An 18,013-nucleotide genomic window follows, 5' to 3' on the forward strand; every position below is an offset into this window, starting at 1 on the left:
TTATGGATAAAGTTTACATGTATGATAAAAACTATTAAAATATGTAATACTTAGATTATTTCTTTAAAGATTTGTCAACAGAAGATTATGGTTGGGTTCATTTTGCTAACACACAGTTTGAATATTTTGAAGGTCTAATTGCCGTGCGTTATGCTGAATGTTATATACTAGACAGCAGTTTCACATAATGTAACGTACCTAATCTAAACAGTATTATAACTCTGGACGGAGCTTTAATTTGACGTGTTACGTTTTATGCCAGTTTTGTTATATTTCGTAGATTAAAACCGACTCGGTCGACTCTTTTAAGTATATTTTATGTGACCTTTGAAGGATGTTTGCAAAGCTGACCCTTTTAAGAACACTGTTTGTGTCGTTCTTATTTTGAACGTATTTTGTTGGTTTTAATGTTGTTGTTGTTTGTTTGTTTGTTTGTTTGTTTCTTTGTTTGTTTGTTTGTTTTCTATGCCGGAACCATAGATAGGGAAATAAAACAGGTTGTGTTATATGAAAAAATACCTTCCCATTCTTCATACAGTGACGTTCCGTATGTTGAAGTAGGTTTTGTTTTTGTTTTGCTGGAGTGAGTGCGCGAATTTAGTTTTATGCCGCACTCAGTTATATTAGAGCGGCGGTCTGTAAATAATCGAGTCTGGACCAGACAATCCAGTGATCAACAGCATAAACATCGATCTGCGCAACTGGGAACCGATGACATGGGTCAACCAAGTCACCTGACCATCCGATCCCGTTAGTCGCCTCTTACGACAAGCATAGTCGCCTTTTATGGTAAGCATGAGTTGCTGAAGGCCTATTCTACCATGGAACTTTCACGGGTCTATCTTGTCCAACCAGTGACACCGAAAATTGTACCCATGAGTGCAATCGAGCCCGTGTCTTTGAACGCGTGAGTGTTTAACCACTAGGCCAACCTACCCCACCGCCACCCTCCCACCCCCCGATGTTCTAAGATAAACACGCATGAGGACCAAGACGTAACAGTTCTGTAGACAGCGAAAAAAGTTTATTGTCCACAAGACATAGGCATAAAAGACATTACCGTTCATTAAAATATCGGTCGCCCATCGATAATTATCGGAAGTTTATAAAAATTGCCGAAACAGTGTGTGATAGAGATGAATACATTTGACATCACTTGTAAGCGGTGATATGTTTTGCATGGATTACTAACAAGAAGCTGACCACGAATAAAAAGTCAACCTTCGCCCATAAAAGTTAACGTATGACCTTATCGATAACACAAACATCATATCATTAATATTTTTATTATCAATGACAATTCAAATTATCGATCATTTTTGCCAGCCTCAGTAAACATTCAACCATTTTTGCCAGCCTCAGTAAACATTCAACCCATTCATTCCATGACATAATGTTTCATGAGTGTATGTATATATTTTCGTCACGAATGCTACAGAATGGAACGAAATGGTTGGTTTCTTATCAGACACTCTTAATAATGATCATGAAATTTGTAATTTGTCAAGAAAGTGCATGAATTTGTCTTCGGTAATTTCAGCCTCTTTAATTACACATTCATGAGATCTTAATCACTCGTTACGGACTTTGATAGGAAATTTGTGGATGTCAAATCCTGTAATATGATTACCTTTTCTACAGAAGTTGAATTTCTCCTTTCTGACTTACACACTTAAATGTTACTGAAAGATGTAAATGATCTTCATTGCAAACAAGCAGGTAACTCCATATGTTTAAGATTCACTTACACAATGAAAATATCTTTGCCTTTGTCTTGATATCTGAGTAAAGTATGGAGCCATTTGAACACAATTTAAGACATTTAAGTAACGTACCGTGACATTCAAATTAAAGGTACATATCATGCCGCATCATTCAGCTAAAGGGAACTAACTCTAAAATGCACCACCATTATCCAACATCATTCGTAAAAACTCGTGGATATCCGTGAACAGAGAGACACGAGTGTATCTGAATGACGTTAAACAAGGTGGAAGGGGGGTAACTCTAAACACTCCGTTATAAGTCTTCGTGAGGGTGGGAAGACTTATCTTCTTTCTCTTCTTCAGGCTCTTCTTCTCCGGCTGCTTCGTAGAGTTTACTCGTGATGGGTCTGACGACATCCTCCAGCTCTGCCTTCTTCTTTTGACAGTCTTCAGCTGAGGCATCAACGTGACTATCCATCCATTTAATAGTGTCGGCTACAGCTATCTCGATCGTCGATTTCTCTCCAGTACCTAGTTTGCCTCCAAGTTTACTTTTGTCGTTGATTTGGTTTCTTAAAGAATACACGTAATTATCAAGATCATTTCTTGCGTCAGTCCTCTCCTTCACTCTCTTGTCCTCTTCAGCAAACTCCTCAGCATCGCGAATCATTTGCTCCATATCTTCTGGCGACAGCCTATTTTCGTCGTTCTGAATAACAATATTATTCTTGTTTCCCGTTCCAATGTCCTCTGCCGTGACCGTCAATATACCATTCACGTCTATCTCAAAGGTAACGTCGATCTGAGGGTCCCCTCTGGCCGCTGGAGGAATTCCTTTGAGTTCAAACTTTCCGAGGATATGGTTGTCCTTCGTCATGGCTCTCTCGCCTTCAAACACAAGGATCTCCATCACATCCTGGTCGTCCTCGGTTGTTGTGAACTGCTGTGTCTTCTTGGTGGGGATGGCTGTGTTTCGACTGATGATCTTTGACATGACTCCCCCAATGGTCTCGATGCCGAGACTCAGGGAATTGACGTCAAGGATGAGCAAGTCCGGAGTTTTGCTGTTCTCATCAGTACCAAGAACTCCTCCCTGAACAGCGGCCCCGTAAGCTATAGCCTCATCTGGGTTGATACCTCTTATTGGTTCCTGGAATACAAGATTTTTTAGATGTCAGAGGGTGTCTGTTTGATACATTTATCTACTGATAATAGTTGTTGTACCAACTGGAAGTGTGCTGTGATCATGAAAAGTGCAATGGTAATGTGCCTATGGTTTGTTGATTATTACCAAAAGTAACAATTCAAAAATTAAAGGCAAATGCCTCTGTCAGTCCATATTTTTAGTTAGTGAGTGACTTGGGTTTTACGGTTCCTTGAGCAATATTCCAGCAATATCACGACGCGGAACAGCAGAAATGGGCTTTACACATTGTACCCATGTGAGGAATCGAACCTGGGTCTTCGGCGTGACACGTTAACCACTAGGCTACCTCACCGCCCCTCATTAACCTGTTCAGACAATGACCTACTTTTCAGCCGATTCGAAGTTTGACCACAGTGATTGACCAATGAGAGGGCTTGCTTTGACCACACACACTTTATGTGGCCTTATCGTCCTTTCTATCGTCCGCCATTTGTGTCAAGATCGTAACGGGATCGGGTAATCAGGCGTGCTGTCATGGTCGACACATGTCATCGCGTCCCACTTGTGTATATCGATGCTCGTGCTATTGATCACTGCATTGTTCGGTTCAGACATGATTATTTACAGACTATCGTCATCTAGCGGGAATATGGAACGACCAAACAACCAAGACTACCTCAACATGTCAAGGAGTGTTTGGTCAGTCATACTCATGGTCACTCCTAAGGTGTATGAATGGAACTCACCTTTCCACTAAAGAACTCCTTTACGAGCTGCTGAATCTTTGGAATCCTGGTGGAGCCGCCGACCAGAACGATGTCCTGGATGTCCGCCGCCTTCAGACTCCCATCGTCCAGAGCAGACCTCACGGGTTTCAGAGTCGATTTAAACAGATCCTGGTCCAAATACACAAGAATGGCATTAGCAACAGGGTATTAATCCCTATGTTTGATGTAACACCATTGTGGAGATCCCTGTCTAGGACCAACACAGTTAAATAATGTGTTTACATAACCCAGCACAGTCTCGAAATCCATAGTCATGATCTAGTACCAGTGTAATAATCCATGCATTACAGTGAAATAATCTTTTCACATAACCCATCATAGTCTCATAATCCCCATATATGAACTAGCACTAGTGTAATAATACCTGTATATGCCCCAACACGTTGCAATACTTCCTCTATATGATCTAACACGGTGAAATAATCCCTCGATATATAACCCAACACAGTATCATAGTCACAGTAACAGTGTCATAATCTCTGAATAACCGTGCGAGTTGCATATGACACTCCGCTGTGTAATAGTCTCCCGTATATGGCCTAGCAAAAGTATAGTAATCTGTGTGTGTATATGACCTAGCATCAGTATAATAATCTGTGTGTATATCATCTAACACCAGCATAATAATATTTGTGTGTATATGACCTAGAACCAGTATAATAAGTATAATAATCCCTGTGTGTATATGGCCCAGCATCTAAACATAATAATAATAATCTCTGTGTGTACATAACCTAGCACAAGTATGATAATCTCTGTGTGTACATAACCTAGCACAAGTATGATAATCTCTGTGTGTACAAGACCTAGCACAAGTATGATAATCTCTGTGTGTACACAAACTAGCACAAGTATGATAATCTCTGTGTGTACAAGACCTAGCACAAGTATGATAATCTCTGTGTGTACATAACCTAGCACAAGTATGATAATCTCTGTGTGTACATAAACTAGCACAAGTATGATAATCTCTGTGTGTACAAGACCTAGCACAAGTATGATAATCTCTGTGTGTACATAACCTAGCACAAGTATGATAATCTCTGTGTGTACATAAACTAGCACAAGTATGATAATCTCTGTGTGTACAAGACCTAGCACAAGTATGATAATCTCTGTGTGTACATAACCTAGCACAAGTATGATAATCTCTGTGTGTACAAGACCTAGCACAAGTATGATAATCTCTGTGTGTACATAAACTAGCACAAGTATGATAATCTCTGTGTGTACAAGACCTAGCACAAGTATGATAATCTCTGTGTGTACATAACCTAGCACAAGTATGATAATCTCTGTGTGTACATAAACTAGCACAAGTATGATAATCTCTGTGTGTACAAGACCTAGCACAAGTATGATAATCTCTGTGTGTACATAACCTAGCACAAGTATGATAATCTTAGCCCCAGTTTAATCATCTCCGGATATATGACCCATCATCAAAATAATAGTCTCAGTGTATATGTGACCTAGCACCAACATAATAGTCTCTGTGTGTATGACATAGCACCTGCATAATAATCTCTGTGTATATGAGAGAATCACTATCAGAATAATAATGTCTGTGCCTTCTAGTCCCCGGATATGGTCAAGCATAAGTACGATAATCTCTGCTTGTATGTGGCCTAGCACTGTGTTATAGTCCTAGTATATGATCAAAGTTCCAGTATGAAAACCTCTGTTCATATATAAACTAGCACCAGTATAATAATCTCGGTTTGTATATGATCTAGAAACATCTACTGTAATTCTATCACTCGAAGTCTCACCATGTTCAGTTCCTCCAGTTTAGCTCTAGTGAGGACTTCAGAGAAATCTTGCCCGCCTATCAGAGACTCGATCTCCACCCGAGTCTGATGCTGGGAAGAGAGGGCTCTCTTCGCCTTCTCTACCTCACGACGCAGTTTCTGGATGGCCCTGCTGTCCTCCCGTAGGTCTCGTTTGGTCTTCTTCTTGTACAGCTTAATGAAAAATTCCATCACTCTCTGGTCGAAGTCCTCGCCACCTATAATAACATCGATGGATGACTTTTTTGTGTGTTAATTGTTGATGTTTTCCTTTGTTTCGTTTTTGTTCTTTTGAGTTTGTTTGTTTTGTTTGTTGATTTTTTTGTTTTGTTTTTGTTTGATTGTTTTTTTGGGTTTTTTTGTTTGTTGTTGTGTCTGTTTGTTTTGGTGGGGTTTTTTTTTTGGTTTGTTTGTTTGTTTGTTTTGTTTTGTTTTTGTTTGTTGTTGTTGTTGTTGTATCTTTTTGTTTTGTGTATGTCGGGGTGGGTGGTGGAGTCATGAATATGATGTCACACCGCTTTTGACAATATTCAATCACTATCACGGAGGGGGCACCAGAATTGTCCCTCGCAAACTGTACCCATATTGTTGTGAACAGATCCCGGCTATTAAGCGAGACGATCTGTCAATTCTACCATTCGGCCAATCCTCGGTCCCTCAGTAATAGATGTAGCCACATATAGAGCCAACGTTATGTGCTCAAAGTTATATTTTAATTAGTATAACAGCCCAGTGGACTGAAATCTAAAATTTAGCTTTGATGAGATTGTAGAAATCGGAAGTGTGGTATGAATAGCATCATTTTGTCATGACATCATCTCTGACATGAAATATATTTAATTCAATGTCATTTACCTAGATGTGTGTCGCCATTGGTGGCCACCACCTCAAACACGCCGTGGTCAATTGTAAGGATTGATACGTCAAACGTTCCCCCTCCCAAGTCGAACACCAGAATGTTCTTTTCACCGTCAGACTTGTCTAGGCCATACGCTATAGAAGCAGCAGTTCTGAAACATGGAATATTTTTGTTAGCATTGACTAATCATCAGCCACATCGGCGGTAGCAGCAACAACAGCAATATCAGCAGCAGCACCTGGACAGTTAAGAGACGGCTTTGTGCAGTGAAGATCCGGGTTAGAATTGATCTCCAGTAACCCATGCTTGTCGTACGAAGCGACTAACGGGATCGGGTGGTCAGGCTCGCTGACTTGGTTGACCCACATGTCACTGTATTCCAGCTTCGTAGGTCGATGCTCATGCTGTTGATCACTGGATTGCCTGGTCCAGACTCGATTTTTCACTGATAATATTGCTGAGTGCTGCGTGAAACCGAACTCAATGTGAAAACGTTTCACTTACGGCTCGTTAATCAGACGGAGGACAGTCAGCCCAGCGATGGTGCCGGCATCTTTAGTGGCTCTCCTTTGGGCGTCGTTGAAGTAGGCAGGGACAGTCACGACAGCGTGGGTGATGTTCTTGCCCAGGTACGTCTCTGCTATCTCCTTCATCTTTGACAACACCATCGCCGAGATCTCCTCGGGAGCAAATACCTTGTCCTCGGACCCAACTCTAACCTTGACGTACGGTTTGTTTTCCTTGTTTATTACCTGGGAGATAAACATGTATTCTTGGATTAAACTGTTACATGAATTTCTTGAGTATTACCTGCTGGATAAACATGTATTCTTGGATTAAACTGTTATATGAATTTCTTGTGTATTACCTGGTGCATAAACATGTATTCTTCTTTGATGAAACCGTTCCCTTAATCTCATGTTTATTACCTGGTGAATAAACATGTATTCTTCTTTGATGAAACCGTTCCCTTAATCTCATGTTTATTACCTGGTGAATAAACATGTATTCTTCTTTGATGAAACCGTTCCCTTAATCTCATGTTTATTACCTGGTGAATAAACATGTATTCTTCTTTGATGAAACCGTTCCCTTAATCTCATGTTTATTACCTGGTGAATAAACATGTATTCTTCTTTGATGAAACCGTTCCCTTAATCTCATGTTTATTACCTGGTGAATAAACATGTATTCTTCTTTGATGAAACCGTTCCCTTAATCTCATGTTTATTACCTGGTGAATAAACATGTATTCTTCTTTGATGAAACCGTTCCCTTAATCTCATGTTTATTACCTGGTGAATAAACATGTATTCTTCTTTGATGAAACCGTTCCCTTAATCTCATGTTTATTACCTGGTGAATAAACATGTATTCTTCTTTGATGAAACCGTTCCCTTAATCTCATGTTTATTACCTGGTGAATAAACATGTATTCTTCTTTGATGAAACCGTTCCCTTAATCTCATGTTTATTACCTGGTGAATAAACATGTATTCTTCTTTGATGAAACCGTTCCCTTAATCTCATGTTTATTACCTGGTGAATAAACATGTATTCTTCTTTGATGAAACCGTTCCCTTAATCTCATGTTTATTACCTGGTGAATAAACATGTATTCTTCTTTGATGAAACCGTTCCCTTAATCTCATGTTTATTACCTGGTGAATAAACATGTATTCTTCTTTGACAAAACATTAACCTGTATTAATGACATATTACGTGATGAATAAGTCTTCCACCTGATAATATAAATAAACGACCAAACCAAACCTTGATAAATATTCAAATAACCATATCAATAAGAAAGTGAAAACCTCCGTAGTTCACGCATGACAATCCGTTAAACCGCCTCTCTTCATCACAAAACAACTTCCTGACAATACCTTCAAACAATCTTTACCCTGAAAAATTGCACAAATATCCCAGAGTAGACGTTTCTAAGCGTAGATCGATTGTCATGCGGTTGATCACTGGATTGTCTGGTGTAGAATGGATTATTTACATACCGACACCGTATAGCTGGGATATTGGTGAGTATGGCATCAATCAATCAATCAATGATGAATTAATCACCTTAAAAGGGTAATATTGTATGTCATGCTGCACAGACTTATCATCCCAGGGACGACCAATCAAACGCTTGACGTCAAAGATGGTGTTTTCGGGGTTTGTGGTCAGTTGGTTTTTAGCGGCGTCTCCGATCAACCTCTCCCCATCCGGCGTGAACGCTACGTAGGAGGGGGTGATTCTGTTCCCCTGTTCGTTGGGGATGATCTCCACACGGCCTCTCCGGTATACCCCCACGCTGAAACATGAAACAACGTTACTATAAACTCCGTATCACCCCAAAGCATAAATGTTTTTGTATAAATCCAAACCTGTACAATCTTCCCACCTTGGACGAGTGAGTGAGTATTTGTTTTACGCCGCTTTTAGCAGTATTCCTGCAATATCACGGCGAAGGACACCAGAAATGTGCTTTACACATTGTACGCTTATGGAGAATCGAGCAGGGTCTTCGGTGTGACGAGCGGACGTTTTAAGCACTCGACTAGTCCAACGCCCTAACTGGGACGAAGCTGGACATCGTCTTCTGTGTTGTTTACAGGCCTTTCTACTCGGCATATAACTATTATCGATGTTGACATATATATATTGAGAGTATATTGTTAGTCCTACTGGACACAGGTTAAGTGAGTGAGTGAGGTTACTTATACACCGCATCAGCACTGTTCCAGCTACATGGCGACAGGATACACATGGAGGACAGGTGGGAAGAAATGGGGTCCAACGTCGTACGTTTTTTACTGATATTTAGCTCATATGACGATGTAAATGGATGTGTACGAGTAGCTGCTTTTAGTGCCAGCAAACTGAGAAACCACACTACAGTTAGGCATGAATGCCCGACTCACATTATACTGAGTCAGAGCTGACAGTCCTCGTTGTACCCTGTTTTGCCGTGTGCCAGACAGGGACGTTAAGGAGTAAACAATGTCAATCAACATCGAAGCATAAAGGTGTATAAGTGAGTTTGGCCGATGCTTCTTTACTACTACTACTACTACTACTACTGCTGCTGCTGCTGCTGATGATGATGATGATGATGCTACTGCTGCTGCTACTGCTGCTGCTACTGCTGCTGCTACGACGAGTACTGCTACTGTTCGTAACACTATTTCTACTACCACTGCCACTGCCACCACTACCACTGCCACTGCCACCACTACCACTGCAACTACCACTGCCACTGCCACTGCCACTGCCACTGCCACTGCCACTGCCACTGCCACTGCCACTGCCACTACCACTACCACAGCCACTGCCACTACCACTACCACTACCACTACCAATGCCACTGCCACTGCCACTACCACTACCAATGCCACCACTGCCACTGCCACTGCCACCACTGCCACTGCCACTGCCACTGCCACTGCCACTACCACTACCACTACCACTGCCACTGTCACTGCCACTGCCACTGCCACTGCCACTGCCACTGCCACCACTGCCACTGCCACTACCACTACCATTACCACTACCACTACCACTGCCACCACTGCCACTGCCACTACCACTACGACTACCACTACCACCACTGCCACTACCACTACCACTGCCACTGCCACTGCCACTGCCACTGCCACTGCCACCACTGCCACTACCACTACCACTACCACCACTGCCACTACCACTACCACTACCACTGCCACTGCCACTGCCACCACTACCACTGCCACTACCACTGCCACCACTGCCACTGCCACCACTGCCACTGCCACTGCCACTGCCACTGCCACCACTGCCACTACCACTACCACCACTACTATTGCCACTGCCACTGCCACCACTGCCACTACCACTGCCACTGCCACTGCCACCACTACCACTGCCACTACCACTGCCACCACTGCCACTACCACTACCACTGCCACTGCCACTGCCACTGCCACCACTGCCACTACCACTACCACCACTGCCACTGCCACTACCACTGCCACTGCCACTGCCACTGCCACTGCCACTGCCACTGCCACCACTACCACTACCACTACCACTACCACTGCCACTGCCACTGCCACCACTGCCACTGCCACTACCACTACCACTGCCACCACTACCACTACCACTACCACTGCCACTACCACTACCACTACCACTGCCACCACTACCACTACCACTACCACTACCACTACCACTACCACTACCACTACCACTACCATACCACTACCACTGCCACTGTCACCACTGCCACTGCCACCACTGCCACTGCCACTACCACCACTACCACCACTACCGATGCCACTGCCACTGCCGCCACTGCCACCAATACCACTACCACTACCACTACCACTGCCACTACCACTGCCACTACCACTACGACTACCACTACCACTACCACTGCCACTACCATTACCACCTTCGCTACCGCTACCACTGCTACCATTGCCACTGCCACCGCCCTCGCGCTCGCCCTCGCCCTCGCCCTCGCCCTCGCCCTCGCCCTCGCCCTCGCCACCACTACCACTACTACTACCACTACTACCACTACCTATACCGTTACTTCTGGTACTGCTGCTAATACCGATGCCCCTTTTTGATGTCCACCATCTTGCTGGAATAATGCTATAAGCGGAGCAAAACCTCACACACTAAGAGGGAATCGAACTCGCGTTTTAGGCGTGTCGAGCGAACGCTTTAACCACGGAGCCACCTACATATATAACACACCACGAATGTAAATACGTATTAAATGCAAAATGCCACTGATGTACTGACCAGGAGTAGGTTGTACCAAGATCTATTCCGATCACAGTTCCGAAGTTCTCAACTTTCGGTTCATTGTCCTCCGATTGGGCGTTCCTACATGTTGCCACGAGCAACACGATGACGTAGGCTGGTATCGTCCTCATGTTTTTGTGTGTACGGTGGTACGGTTTGATTTGTGCCGTCACAATGGGCGTGTGTTAGCCTAGATAACACAATTTATCTGATTCCTTGGTTGGACGTGACGCAGGGTACAATTCTGCTGTATGTGACCTGCTTGGTCACACAGTTTGCTGTTTGCTGTGTCACACACTGTGTAGCAGTGATGTACGTGACACCATGTATCACCCTGTCGGTTGTCTGTGCTTGATGGTCTGTACAAGAATCAAATTTGGCGATTAACATGAGCATGTAATACATCAATGAAAGCTTATTAATGTAGAAAATGTTAATATATATTGCTAAAGCATATATCTACTGCTCCACACATTACAGAAGCCACTCCTACAACTACCCCTACTAACGCTAATGCTACATCGCCACTACCAACACCATCACTACTACTGTAGTCTGTCGTACAGATCCTGAAGTATATATATCCAAGAAAGCCCACGCAAGTCTAGAAAATGTGGCAAGTCTAGATTTCCATAGCTTCATTTTTCTGAAAATGAAGAAAGTCTCAGGGCTCCATTTCAATATATATTTTTTTTCACAATGGACTTTTTTCAGTAAAATATGCTCATTTCAGAGACTATTGCTGTTAGTCTACTACTACTGCTGCTGTTGTTGTTGCTCCTGCTGCTGCTGTTGTTGTCGCTACTACTCCGTGACCGGCACTGACATCGCCTTGAAAGAAGCGGCGTTGAACCAAACCCAGGCGCTACTATTATATACTACCTATCAGACGTTTTATTCAGGCACTCACTTAACGTTACGTTTACGCTTGAATAACTCCACTAACTTCGGAGGACCAACAGCAAACTTTAAGCAGATGAACTGCACGTGGATTATGCATCAAATTGCTAAAAAGCAAATATGGTACATGTGAACGGTTGCGTTTTGGTGTGACGCATTCTTAAGAATGTACAACAGTTGACTAAAGTAAGTGGCTACATTTACTCTGTGTTGAGTATTCTGCCGTACAGACATTGAAGCAAATATATCCAAGAAAGCCCACGCAAGTCTAGAAAATGTGGCAAGTCTAGATTTCTTACCTTCAGAAAATGAAGTCTCAGGGCTCCATTTCAATATATTATTTTTTTCGACTATGAACCTTTTTTTCTGTAAAATATGTTCATTTCAGAAACTAGTTGTTAGCGAGTGGTTATAATACATTACACTACACTATGCTATACCAGAGACCATATAATATATGGTCTCTGGCTATACTAATATATTATAATTACTGTTACAGCCTTTTCAACTATTTAAACTAAGCACCACCCACATCTCTCTTCAATCTCTATACCAGTATGCCATAACCTTTTTACAACCCATTGAAAAGAATTCTCATTTTCAAACTTTATTTCCATCACAAGTATTCGTTCCGTTTCCGACACGATCCTTCTTATCGTAGTATTGATTCCATCAGCCAATGAAATAGCGAGTTTAAAATAGCTCACGGGCGTGATGAATGAAACGAAAACATTGTTACAAAATAGCTTCAGCATATCCAAGCTGGGAATTGTTCGATCGTGCGGCATCAGCTTGGGCGTATTCACGTCAGGGAGGAGCTGATATCACAGGTGTACTTTCAAGAATATAACAGCTATAAATATAGCTAGCTGTTTCTACGCGTGGCCTTAGCTGACTGGTTAAAGTAGTCTCCCAGACGTTGTTTAATTGGCTATCGACAGTTGAAGAGAATATAGTATCTGACTGACACGTAGCCCTTAGCGCCAAATGACGACAGTCTGGTGAAATTTCATGTCTACATGTGACAATGGTCCATTAACTATGACATTGAACAGTCATGCGTTCTGGTTTCGTCAAAAAATTGTCATGAATTTTATGATGTATTTTTCCAAATATTTACATTAAGCATCCTTAATTGTCACATTTCCATTTTATATATCAAATGTAGTTTGTGCATGTAAGTTTAAATCTTTTCCTCCCTTCGGGTGTATCGATCCATTCTAATCGCATTCTTAAAGCAATGACCCATATTTTAATTTTCTTAGATATTAATTTTTGAATGCACACATATGCATATTGTTTTGTACTAATGCGCGATTTGTGATATGGGAAAAGTCTTTATCTTAGTAAAATTTAAACATATATTGTGATAAGTGTTTATGTGGTTATTATTACATTTAGTAATCTAAGCATTTCATTCTTAGAGCACGAATATCCGGTTTTCAATTTAGATGAAAATATGAAAGCATGTACGATGTATTTCTTTGCACTGTTTGTGTTATTTTCTACCACTACCCCTATTTTTCTAGCATTAATAACAGAACCACTGTATATATCTAACTTGCTAATATCTAATATGCTCCAAATCACAGCAATTATATAGGTATAGATGTTCATGCGATTGACCACTGGATATAACTGGAATATTGATGTCTGCAGCGTTTAAACAAGATCGGAATAAACACAGCTGATTCAGAAAACGTTTCATTTCCACTGGAATATGAAATAGTTGAAGCGGTTATAAAATCTACATCTTAGGGTATCTAACAATACTTGTTCGTCACATTTCTCAACGACTGGGAATTCTAAACATCCCAACATTTATACGAATGTATTACACCCTAGGTTAGTGAGGATGTCTTCAGTTTAGTAAGTAGTGGTTTACTTTTTCTTATGCCCGATATCTTTAATAACGGTAAAGTGCTCGTGGACGCGGGCAAAATAATGCCGCGTTTGCAGGTACGGAGAATATCATGATGCACACACACACACAAGTTTTGGTGAGAATGTATGTTGGTGTCCCAAACAACCTGTGTCACCGTTGGGATCTAAGGTGAGAATGTTGGTACATCAAACAACCTGTGATTTATTGTCTCTGCGTGAGGATCTAAGGTGAGAATGTTGGTACACCCAAACAACCTGTGATTTATTAATTGTCTCACCGTGAGAATTCCGTGTAGAATTATAGATCCCCAGCACTGAATATTTTTAAACATGAGGGCTGGCTGATACTCCTTAACAGATTCAAATACACCCACTTTCAAAATCTATTTTGGATAGAGGAACTTTGTAAACTGAACTGGACACCGCTTCTAAATATCGTTCTGTCTCTATTTTCTAAAAAGAAATACACGTCATGCCTAAAACCATCATTAGATAAGTATAAATATGCCTTGAGAACAATTTGAATCAATTACCTTGGTAGGAAGATATGACTGTGTGTGAGGAGAGAATGATCAACTGTGTGTTAACGGCATTATACCTCAATCTTTTAAAGTCAAAGGTAGACAACAATAACATGTTAACGGTTTAGGTATTTAAAATTAAAGTTTCACATCAACCCCATGTTAACAGTATAACATACTAAACGTTTAACATTAAACGTACACTTCATCTGCATGTTAACGGTATCATCCATGGAATGTCTGACAATAAAGTTACACACGAATAACACATTAACGGTAGTATATATTATACTGTTATATGCGTATCCAACGTTAAAGTGATACATCAATCACACTCGTCAAATGTACTATACATAAATTAGTGAACGTTAAAGATCAGAGTTTAATGACTCAAAAATAGAGGTTAGATTACATTATCATGTTTTCTCTGGAAATTCCACATAATGCTACTTACCTTTTAAATCAAGCTTACAGAATACTTCACGTGAGAGTCTACCGGCACGCTGTAAGTGTAACTACACACGCACCTGCTCATACGTGGCCCTATGCATTACACTTGCCGGCGGTATTTCTTCCACTAATTTAGCTGTTGACACCATATGTCGCATTCAAATTACAACTCATTGAGAATGAACTTACATACAGCTCAGTCTATACGGTAGTGATCATGTACACAAATTGAAATCGATGTACGGATCTCCAGCTGTGAGCGCGACCGTTTACCGAGCTATAATGAATGTCGTTTCATAGACTTGAAATTGATCGGGAACGGAATAAGATACAAGTTTCGAGAAAAGGTGTAGATGATACTTGTATTTGTGCATTTAGCTAGTCTGTCAGAATATTTAAATGGGAGTGTGATATTAAACTAATATTTCGCTTCAGTTTCATCATCACCAGCTTCGTCTTCACCACCCCCACCCCCACCATCTTCATCACCATCTTCATCTTCATCTTCATCTTCATCTTCATCTTCATCTTCATCTTCATCATCATCATCATCATCATCATCATCACCACCACCACCACCACCATCACCACCACCACCACCATCATCATCATCATCTGAAATCATTGTTATTTTTTTATGATCATTATCTCCATTTCTGCAAGCACAGTTTGATCATTTGATCATGAATTAAAATCGTCATCCTGATCGAGGCGATGTGGTTGCCTGCTGGTTGAAGTGTCCTCTGAAAACACGGGTTCGATTAAGCACATGGGTACAATGGACGAAGCCCCCACATATTGACGCTTCCCTTCCCCATTACACCCCACCACATCCCTCCCTCCCCACTACCACCACACAACGTAGTATTGGTGTATAATAGTTGAAAGTGACGTAAAACCATACTCTCTCACTCACTTACTCTCTCACTCAATTATCACTCTCCATCTTTATCATGGAGTTCGAGGTCCATGTTTGCAAGCCATGGGTGGATTAAAGGTTTGATTTAAGGCACGCCTTAACTCAGTTCCGCGTATGTCGTTGGAGCTGGGTTCGAATCCCGTATTCAACCATTATTCATGTAACCCATGCACCATTTCATCATCTGAAATACCATCGCTCTGTCCTCTACATCCTCATCAATTGAGCTGGGAGAGAATAAGCCCAGGGGAGTGGGGTCACGGGGGGCGTAAGGTTTAATGTGAGGCAACGCTTTTTGTACGATTTACATGATTCGTATGGGCTGGGAACGAATCCCATACTAATCCGTCGCACACCATTCTCCTTCTCTACCATCTTCATTCGTCTTCACCAGTGGAGTTTCAAGAGCCGAATGAATTCAGGTTGAATTTAAGTTTAAAGGTTCAATTTAAGGCAATGCAACGTATGATCAGTTAGCACCGGGTTCGTATCCCGCATTTATCTAAGACACATCAATCATCGGTCTTCTTTTGGTATTCTCCACCGACAATCTGCCCCCACACAGTCATCTGAGGGAACCAGTGTTTTGTCACGATGAACTTCACGACACCACAGAACAACTTAATCGTCACAGACCTCTGTCATTGTCTTCAGACAGAAACGACCTCCTCCGAGGTGTAGTGGTTAGAGCTTCCACCTGAAGAGCGGAAGGTTGCGGGTTTGATCCCCGGCTACGTCATTCCAAAAGACATTAAAATATGGTACTTGCTGGTCTGACCCGTGAAGATCCGGAGTAGAATAGGCCTTCAGCAACCCATGCTTGCCATAAAAGGCGACTGTGCTTGTCGTAAGAGGCGACTAACGAGATCGGGTGGTCAGGCATGCGGACTTGATTGACACATGTCATCTGTTCCCAGTTGGGCAGATCGATGCTCATGCTGTTGATGACTGGGATGCCTGGTCCAGACTCGATTATTTACAGACCGCCGCCATACAGCTGGAATATTTCTGAGTGCGACGTAAAATAGAACTCACTCACTTGCTGGTCTCAGTGGGCTAGAACTATAAAACCAGTTTAAGTTTGGGCTAGAACAAGCAATCACTCATGCACCCGTATGAACGTCGTCAAATGAGCGAAATATTCCCATATACAGCGTTACATCCCAGACACACGACATGCATATTTATTGGTTTATTCTTGATAAACAAAACTTATCAAATTCCCAAGAAATGTTTCATGCGAGCGAGTGAGGTGAGCTTAACGTCACTTTTCGCAATGTTCCGGCAATATCACGGCGAGGGAAACAGGAGCGTGGCTTTACACATTGTACCTATGTGGAGAATCGAACCCGGGCCTTCGGTGTGACAAGCGAACGCTTTAATAACTACGTTACCCCAACGCCTCTGCTTTAGAGCTAACAGAAATGTTTTGATTCACAGCAGAGTAAGAAACAGGTCGCTCAACACCTCTAATTCAAATGTCCCTACGGTCTGGTAACAAATAACATAGAGACTTTGAAAAGATATTTCATAAGCTTTTGCAATTTCGGAAAGTTCAATCAGATAAACGTGTGGCGTTGTTTGTCGAATTTCCCGATTTTTTTAACATGTGCATGACACGGCTGCCTCATTTTTAAATGTCCGTTGAGGATAAGTGTGACCAAACTTTGGGAGAGTGATTAAGTGAACTCAGTTTTACGCCGCTTTTAGCAATATCCAAGCAGTATCAATGTCATCCTGGATATCAGTGTTGTTATTAAGTCTTCAGATTCGTATGGACAGTTCACGACCATCATATGGATGGCCCAGAGACTCGTTGCAACTCAAAATGCCTGCGTTTTTTTGGCTGCCAGAATCAAACGCTCCCTTGACATATCAAGGTTCATAATCAGGGTCACTCTATTCGAAACCAAGTACCCTGGAACAGATAAGGGACACAACTCTGCACAGCTAAATGCACAAAACTTCGATGTATTGTGGTGGTGTGAGGTCCTTTGCATAAAGCTCTGTCACAAATCAGCTGAAGTTAATCTTTAGATGGGTGACGTGTTTGCCAGCTTGACTCCTGAGAGTTTCTGGTCCTGTCCCAATTACACCTGATAAGTGTGGTCTCACCTTATTCAAGTGGATTTGTTCAAGTTGCTTCAGTACAAAATGGGTAGACATGGATGCAGTGGTTAGATCGTCCGCCTGGTACGTGGATGTTGTAGATTATTCCTGGTCACACCAGCAAAATATTCTTCAGTGGTTAAAGGTTAAAC

At 41.9% G+C, this 18,013-nt stretch overlaps 1 protein-coding gene across 1 annotated transcript; it reads right to left on the minus strand.

The window, feature by feature from the left end:
• Positions 1-1,009: 1,009 nt before the first annotated feature.
• Positions 1,010-14,922, minus strand: LOC137273607 (endoplasmic reticulum chaperone BiP-like). Its single transcript, XM_067806367.1, has 8 exons — positions 14,838-14,922; positions 11,076-11,437; positions 8,367-8,598; positions 6,795-7,042; positions 6,287-6,441; positions 5,414-5,649; positions 3,600-3,749; positions 1,010-2,856 (listed from the first exon to the last, which is right to left on the minus strand). The coding sequence occupies exons 2-8, from the start codon at positions 11,207-11,209 to the stop codon at positions 2,020-2,022; spliced, it is 1,992 nt and encodes a 663-aa protein (XP_067662468.1). The 5' UTR covers positions 11,210-11,437; positions 14,838-14,922; the 3' UTR covers positions 1,010-2,019.
• Between the last annotated feature and the right edge of the window lie 3,091 nt (positions 14,923-18,013).

The sequence above is a fragment of the Haliotis asinina genome, chromosome 2 (assembly GCF_037392515.1).
Source record: "Haliotis asinina isolate JCU_RB_2024 chromosome 2, JCU_Hal_asi_v2, whole genome shotgun sequence".
Classification (NCBI taxonomy): domain Eukaryota; kingdom Metazoa; phylum Mollusca; class Gastropoda; order Lepetellida; family Haliotidae; genus Haliotis; species Haliotis asinina.

Bases quoted from the DNA above. Each gene is read 5' to 3' on its own strand.
- LOC137273607 (XM_067806367.1), bottom strand. From the start codon at position 11,209: ATGAGGACGATACCAGCCTACGTCATCGTGTTGCTCGTGGCAACATGT. The intron at 7,043-8,366 runs GTGATTAATTCA...TTTATCTCCCAG, and splicing joins TACAATATTACCCTTTTAAG to GTAATAAACAAGGAAAACAA. The intron at 6,442-6,794 runs GTAAGTGAAACG...TCCATGTTTCAG, and splicing joins CTCCGTCTGATTAACGAGCC to AACTGCTGCTTCTATAGCGT.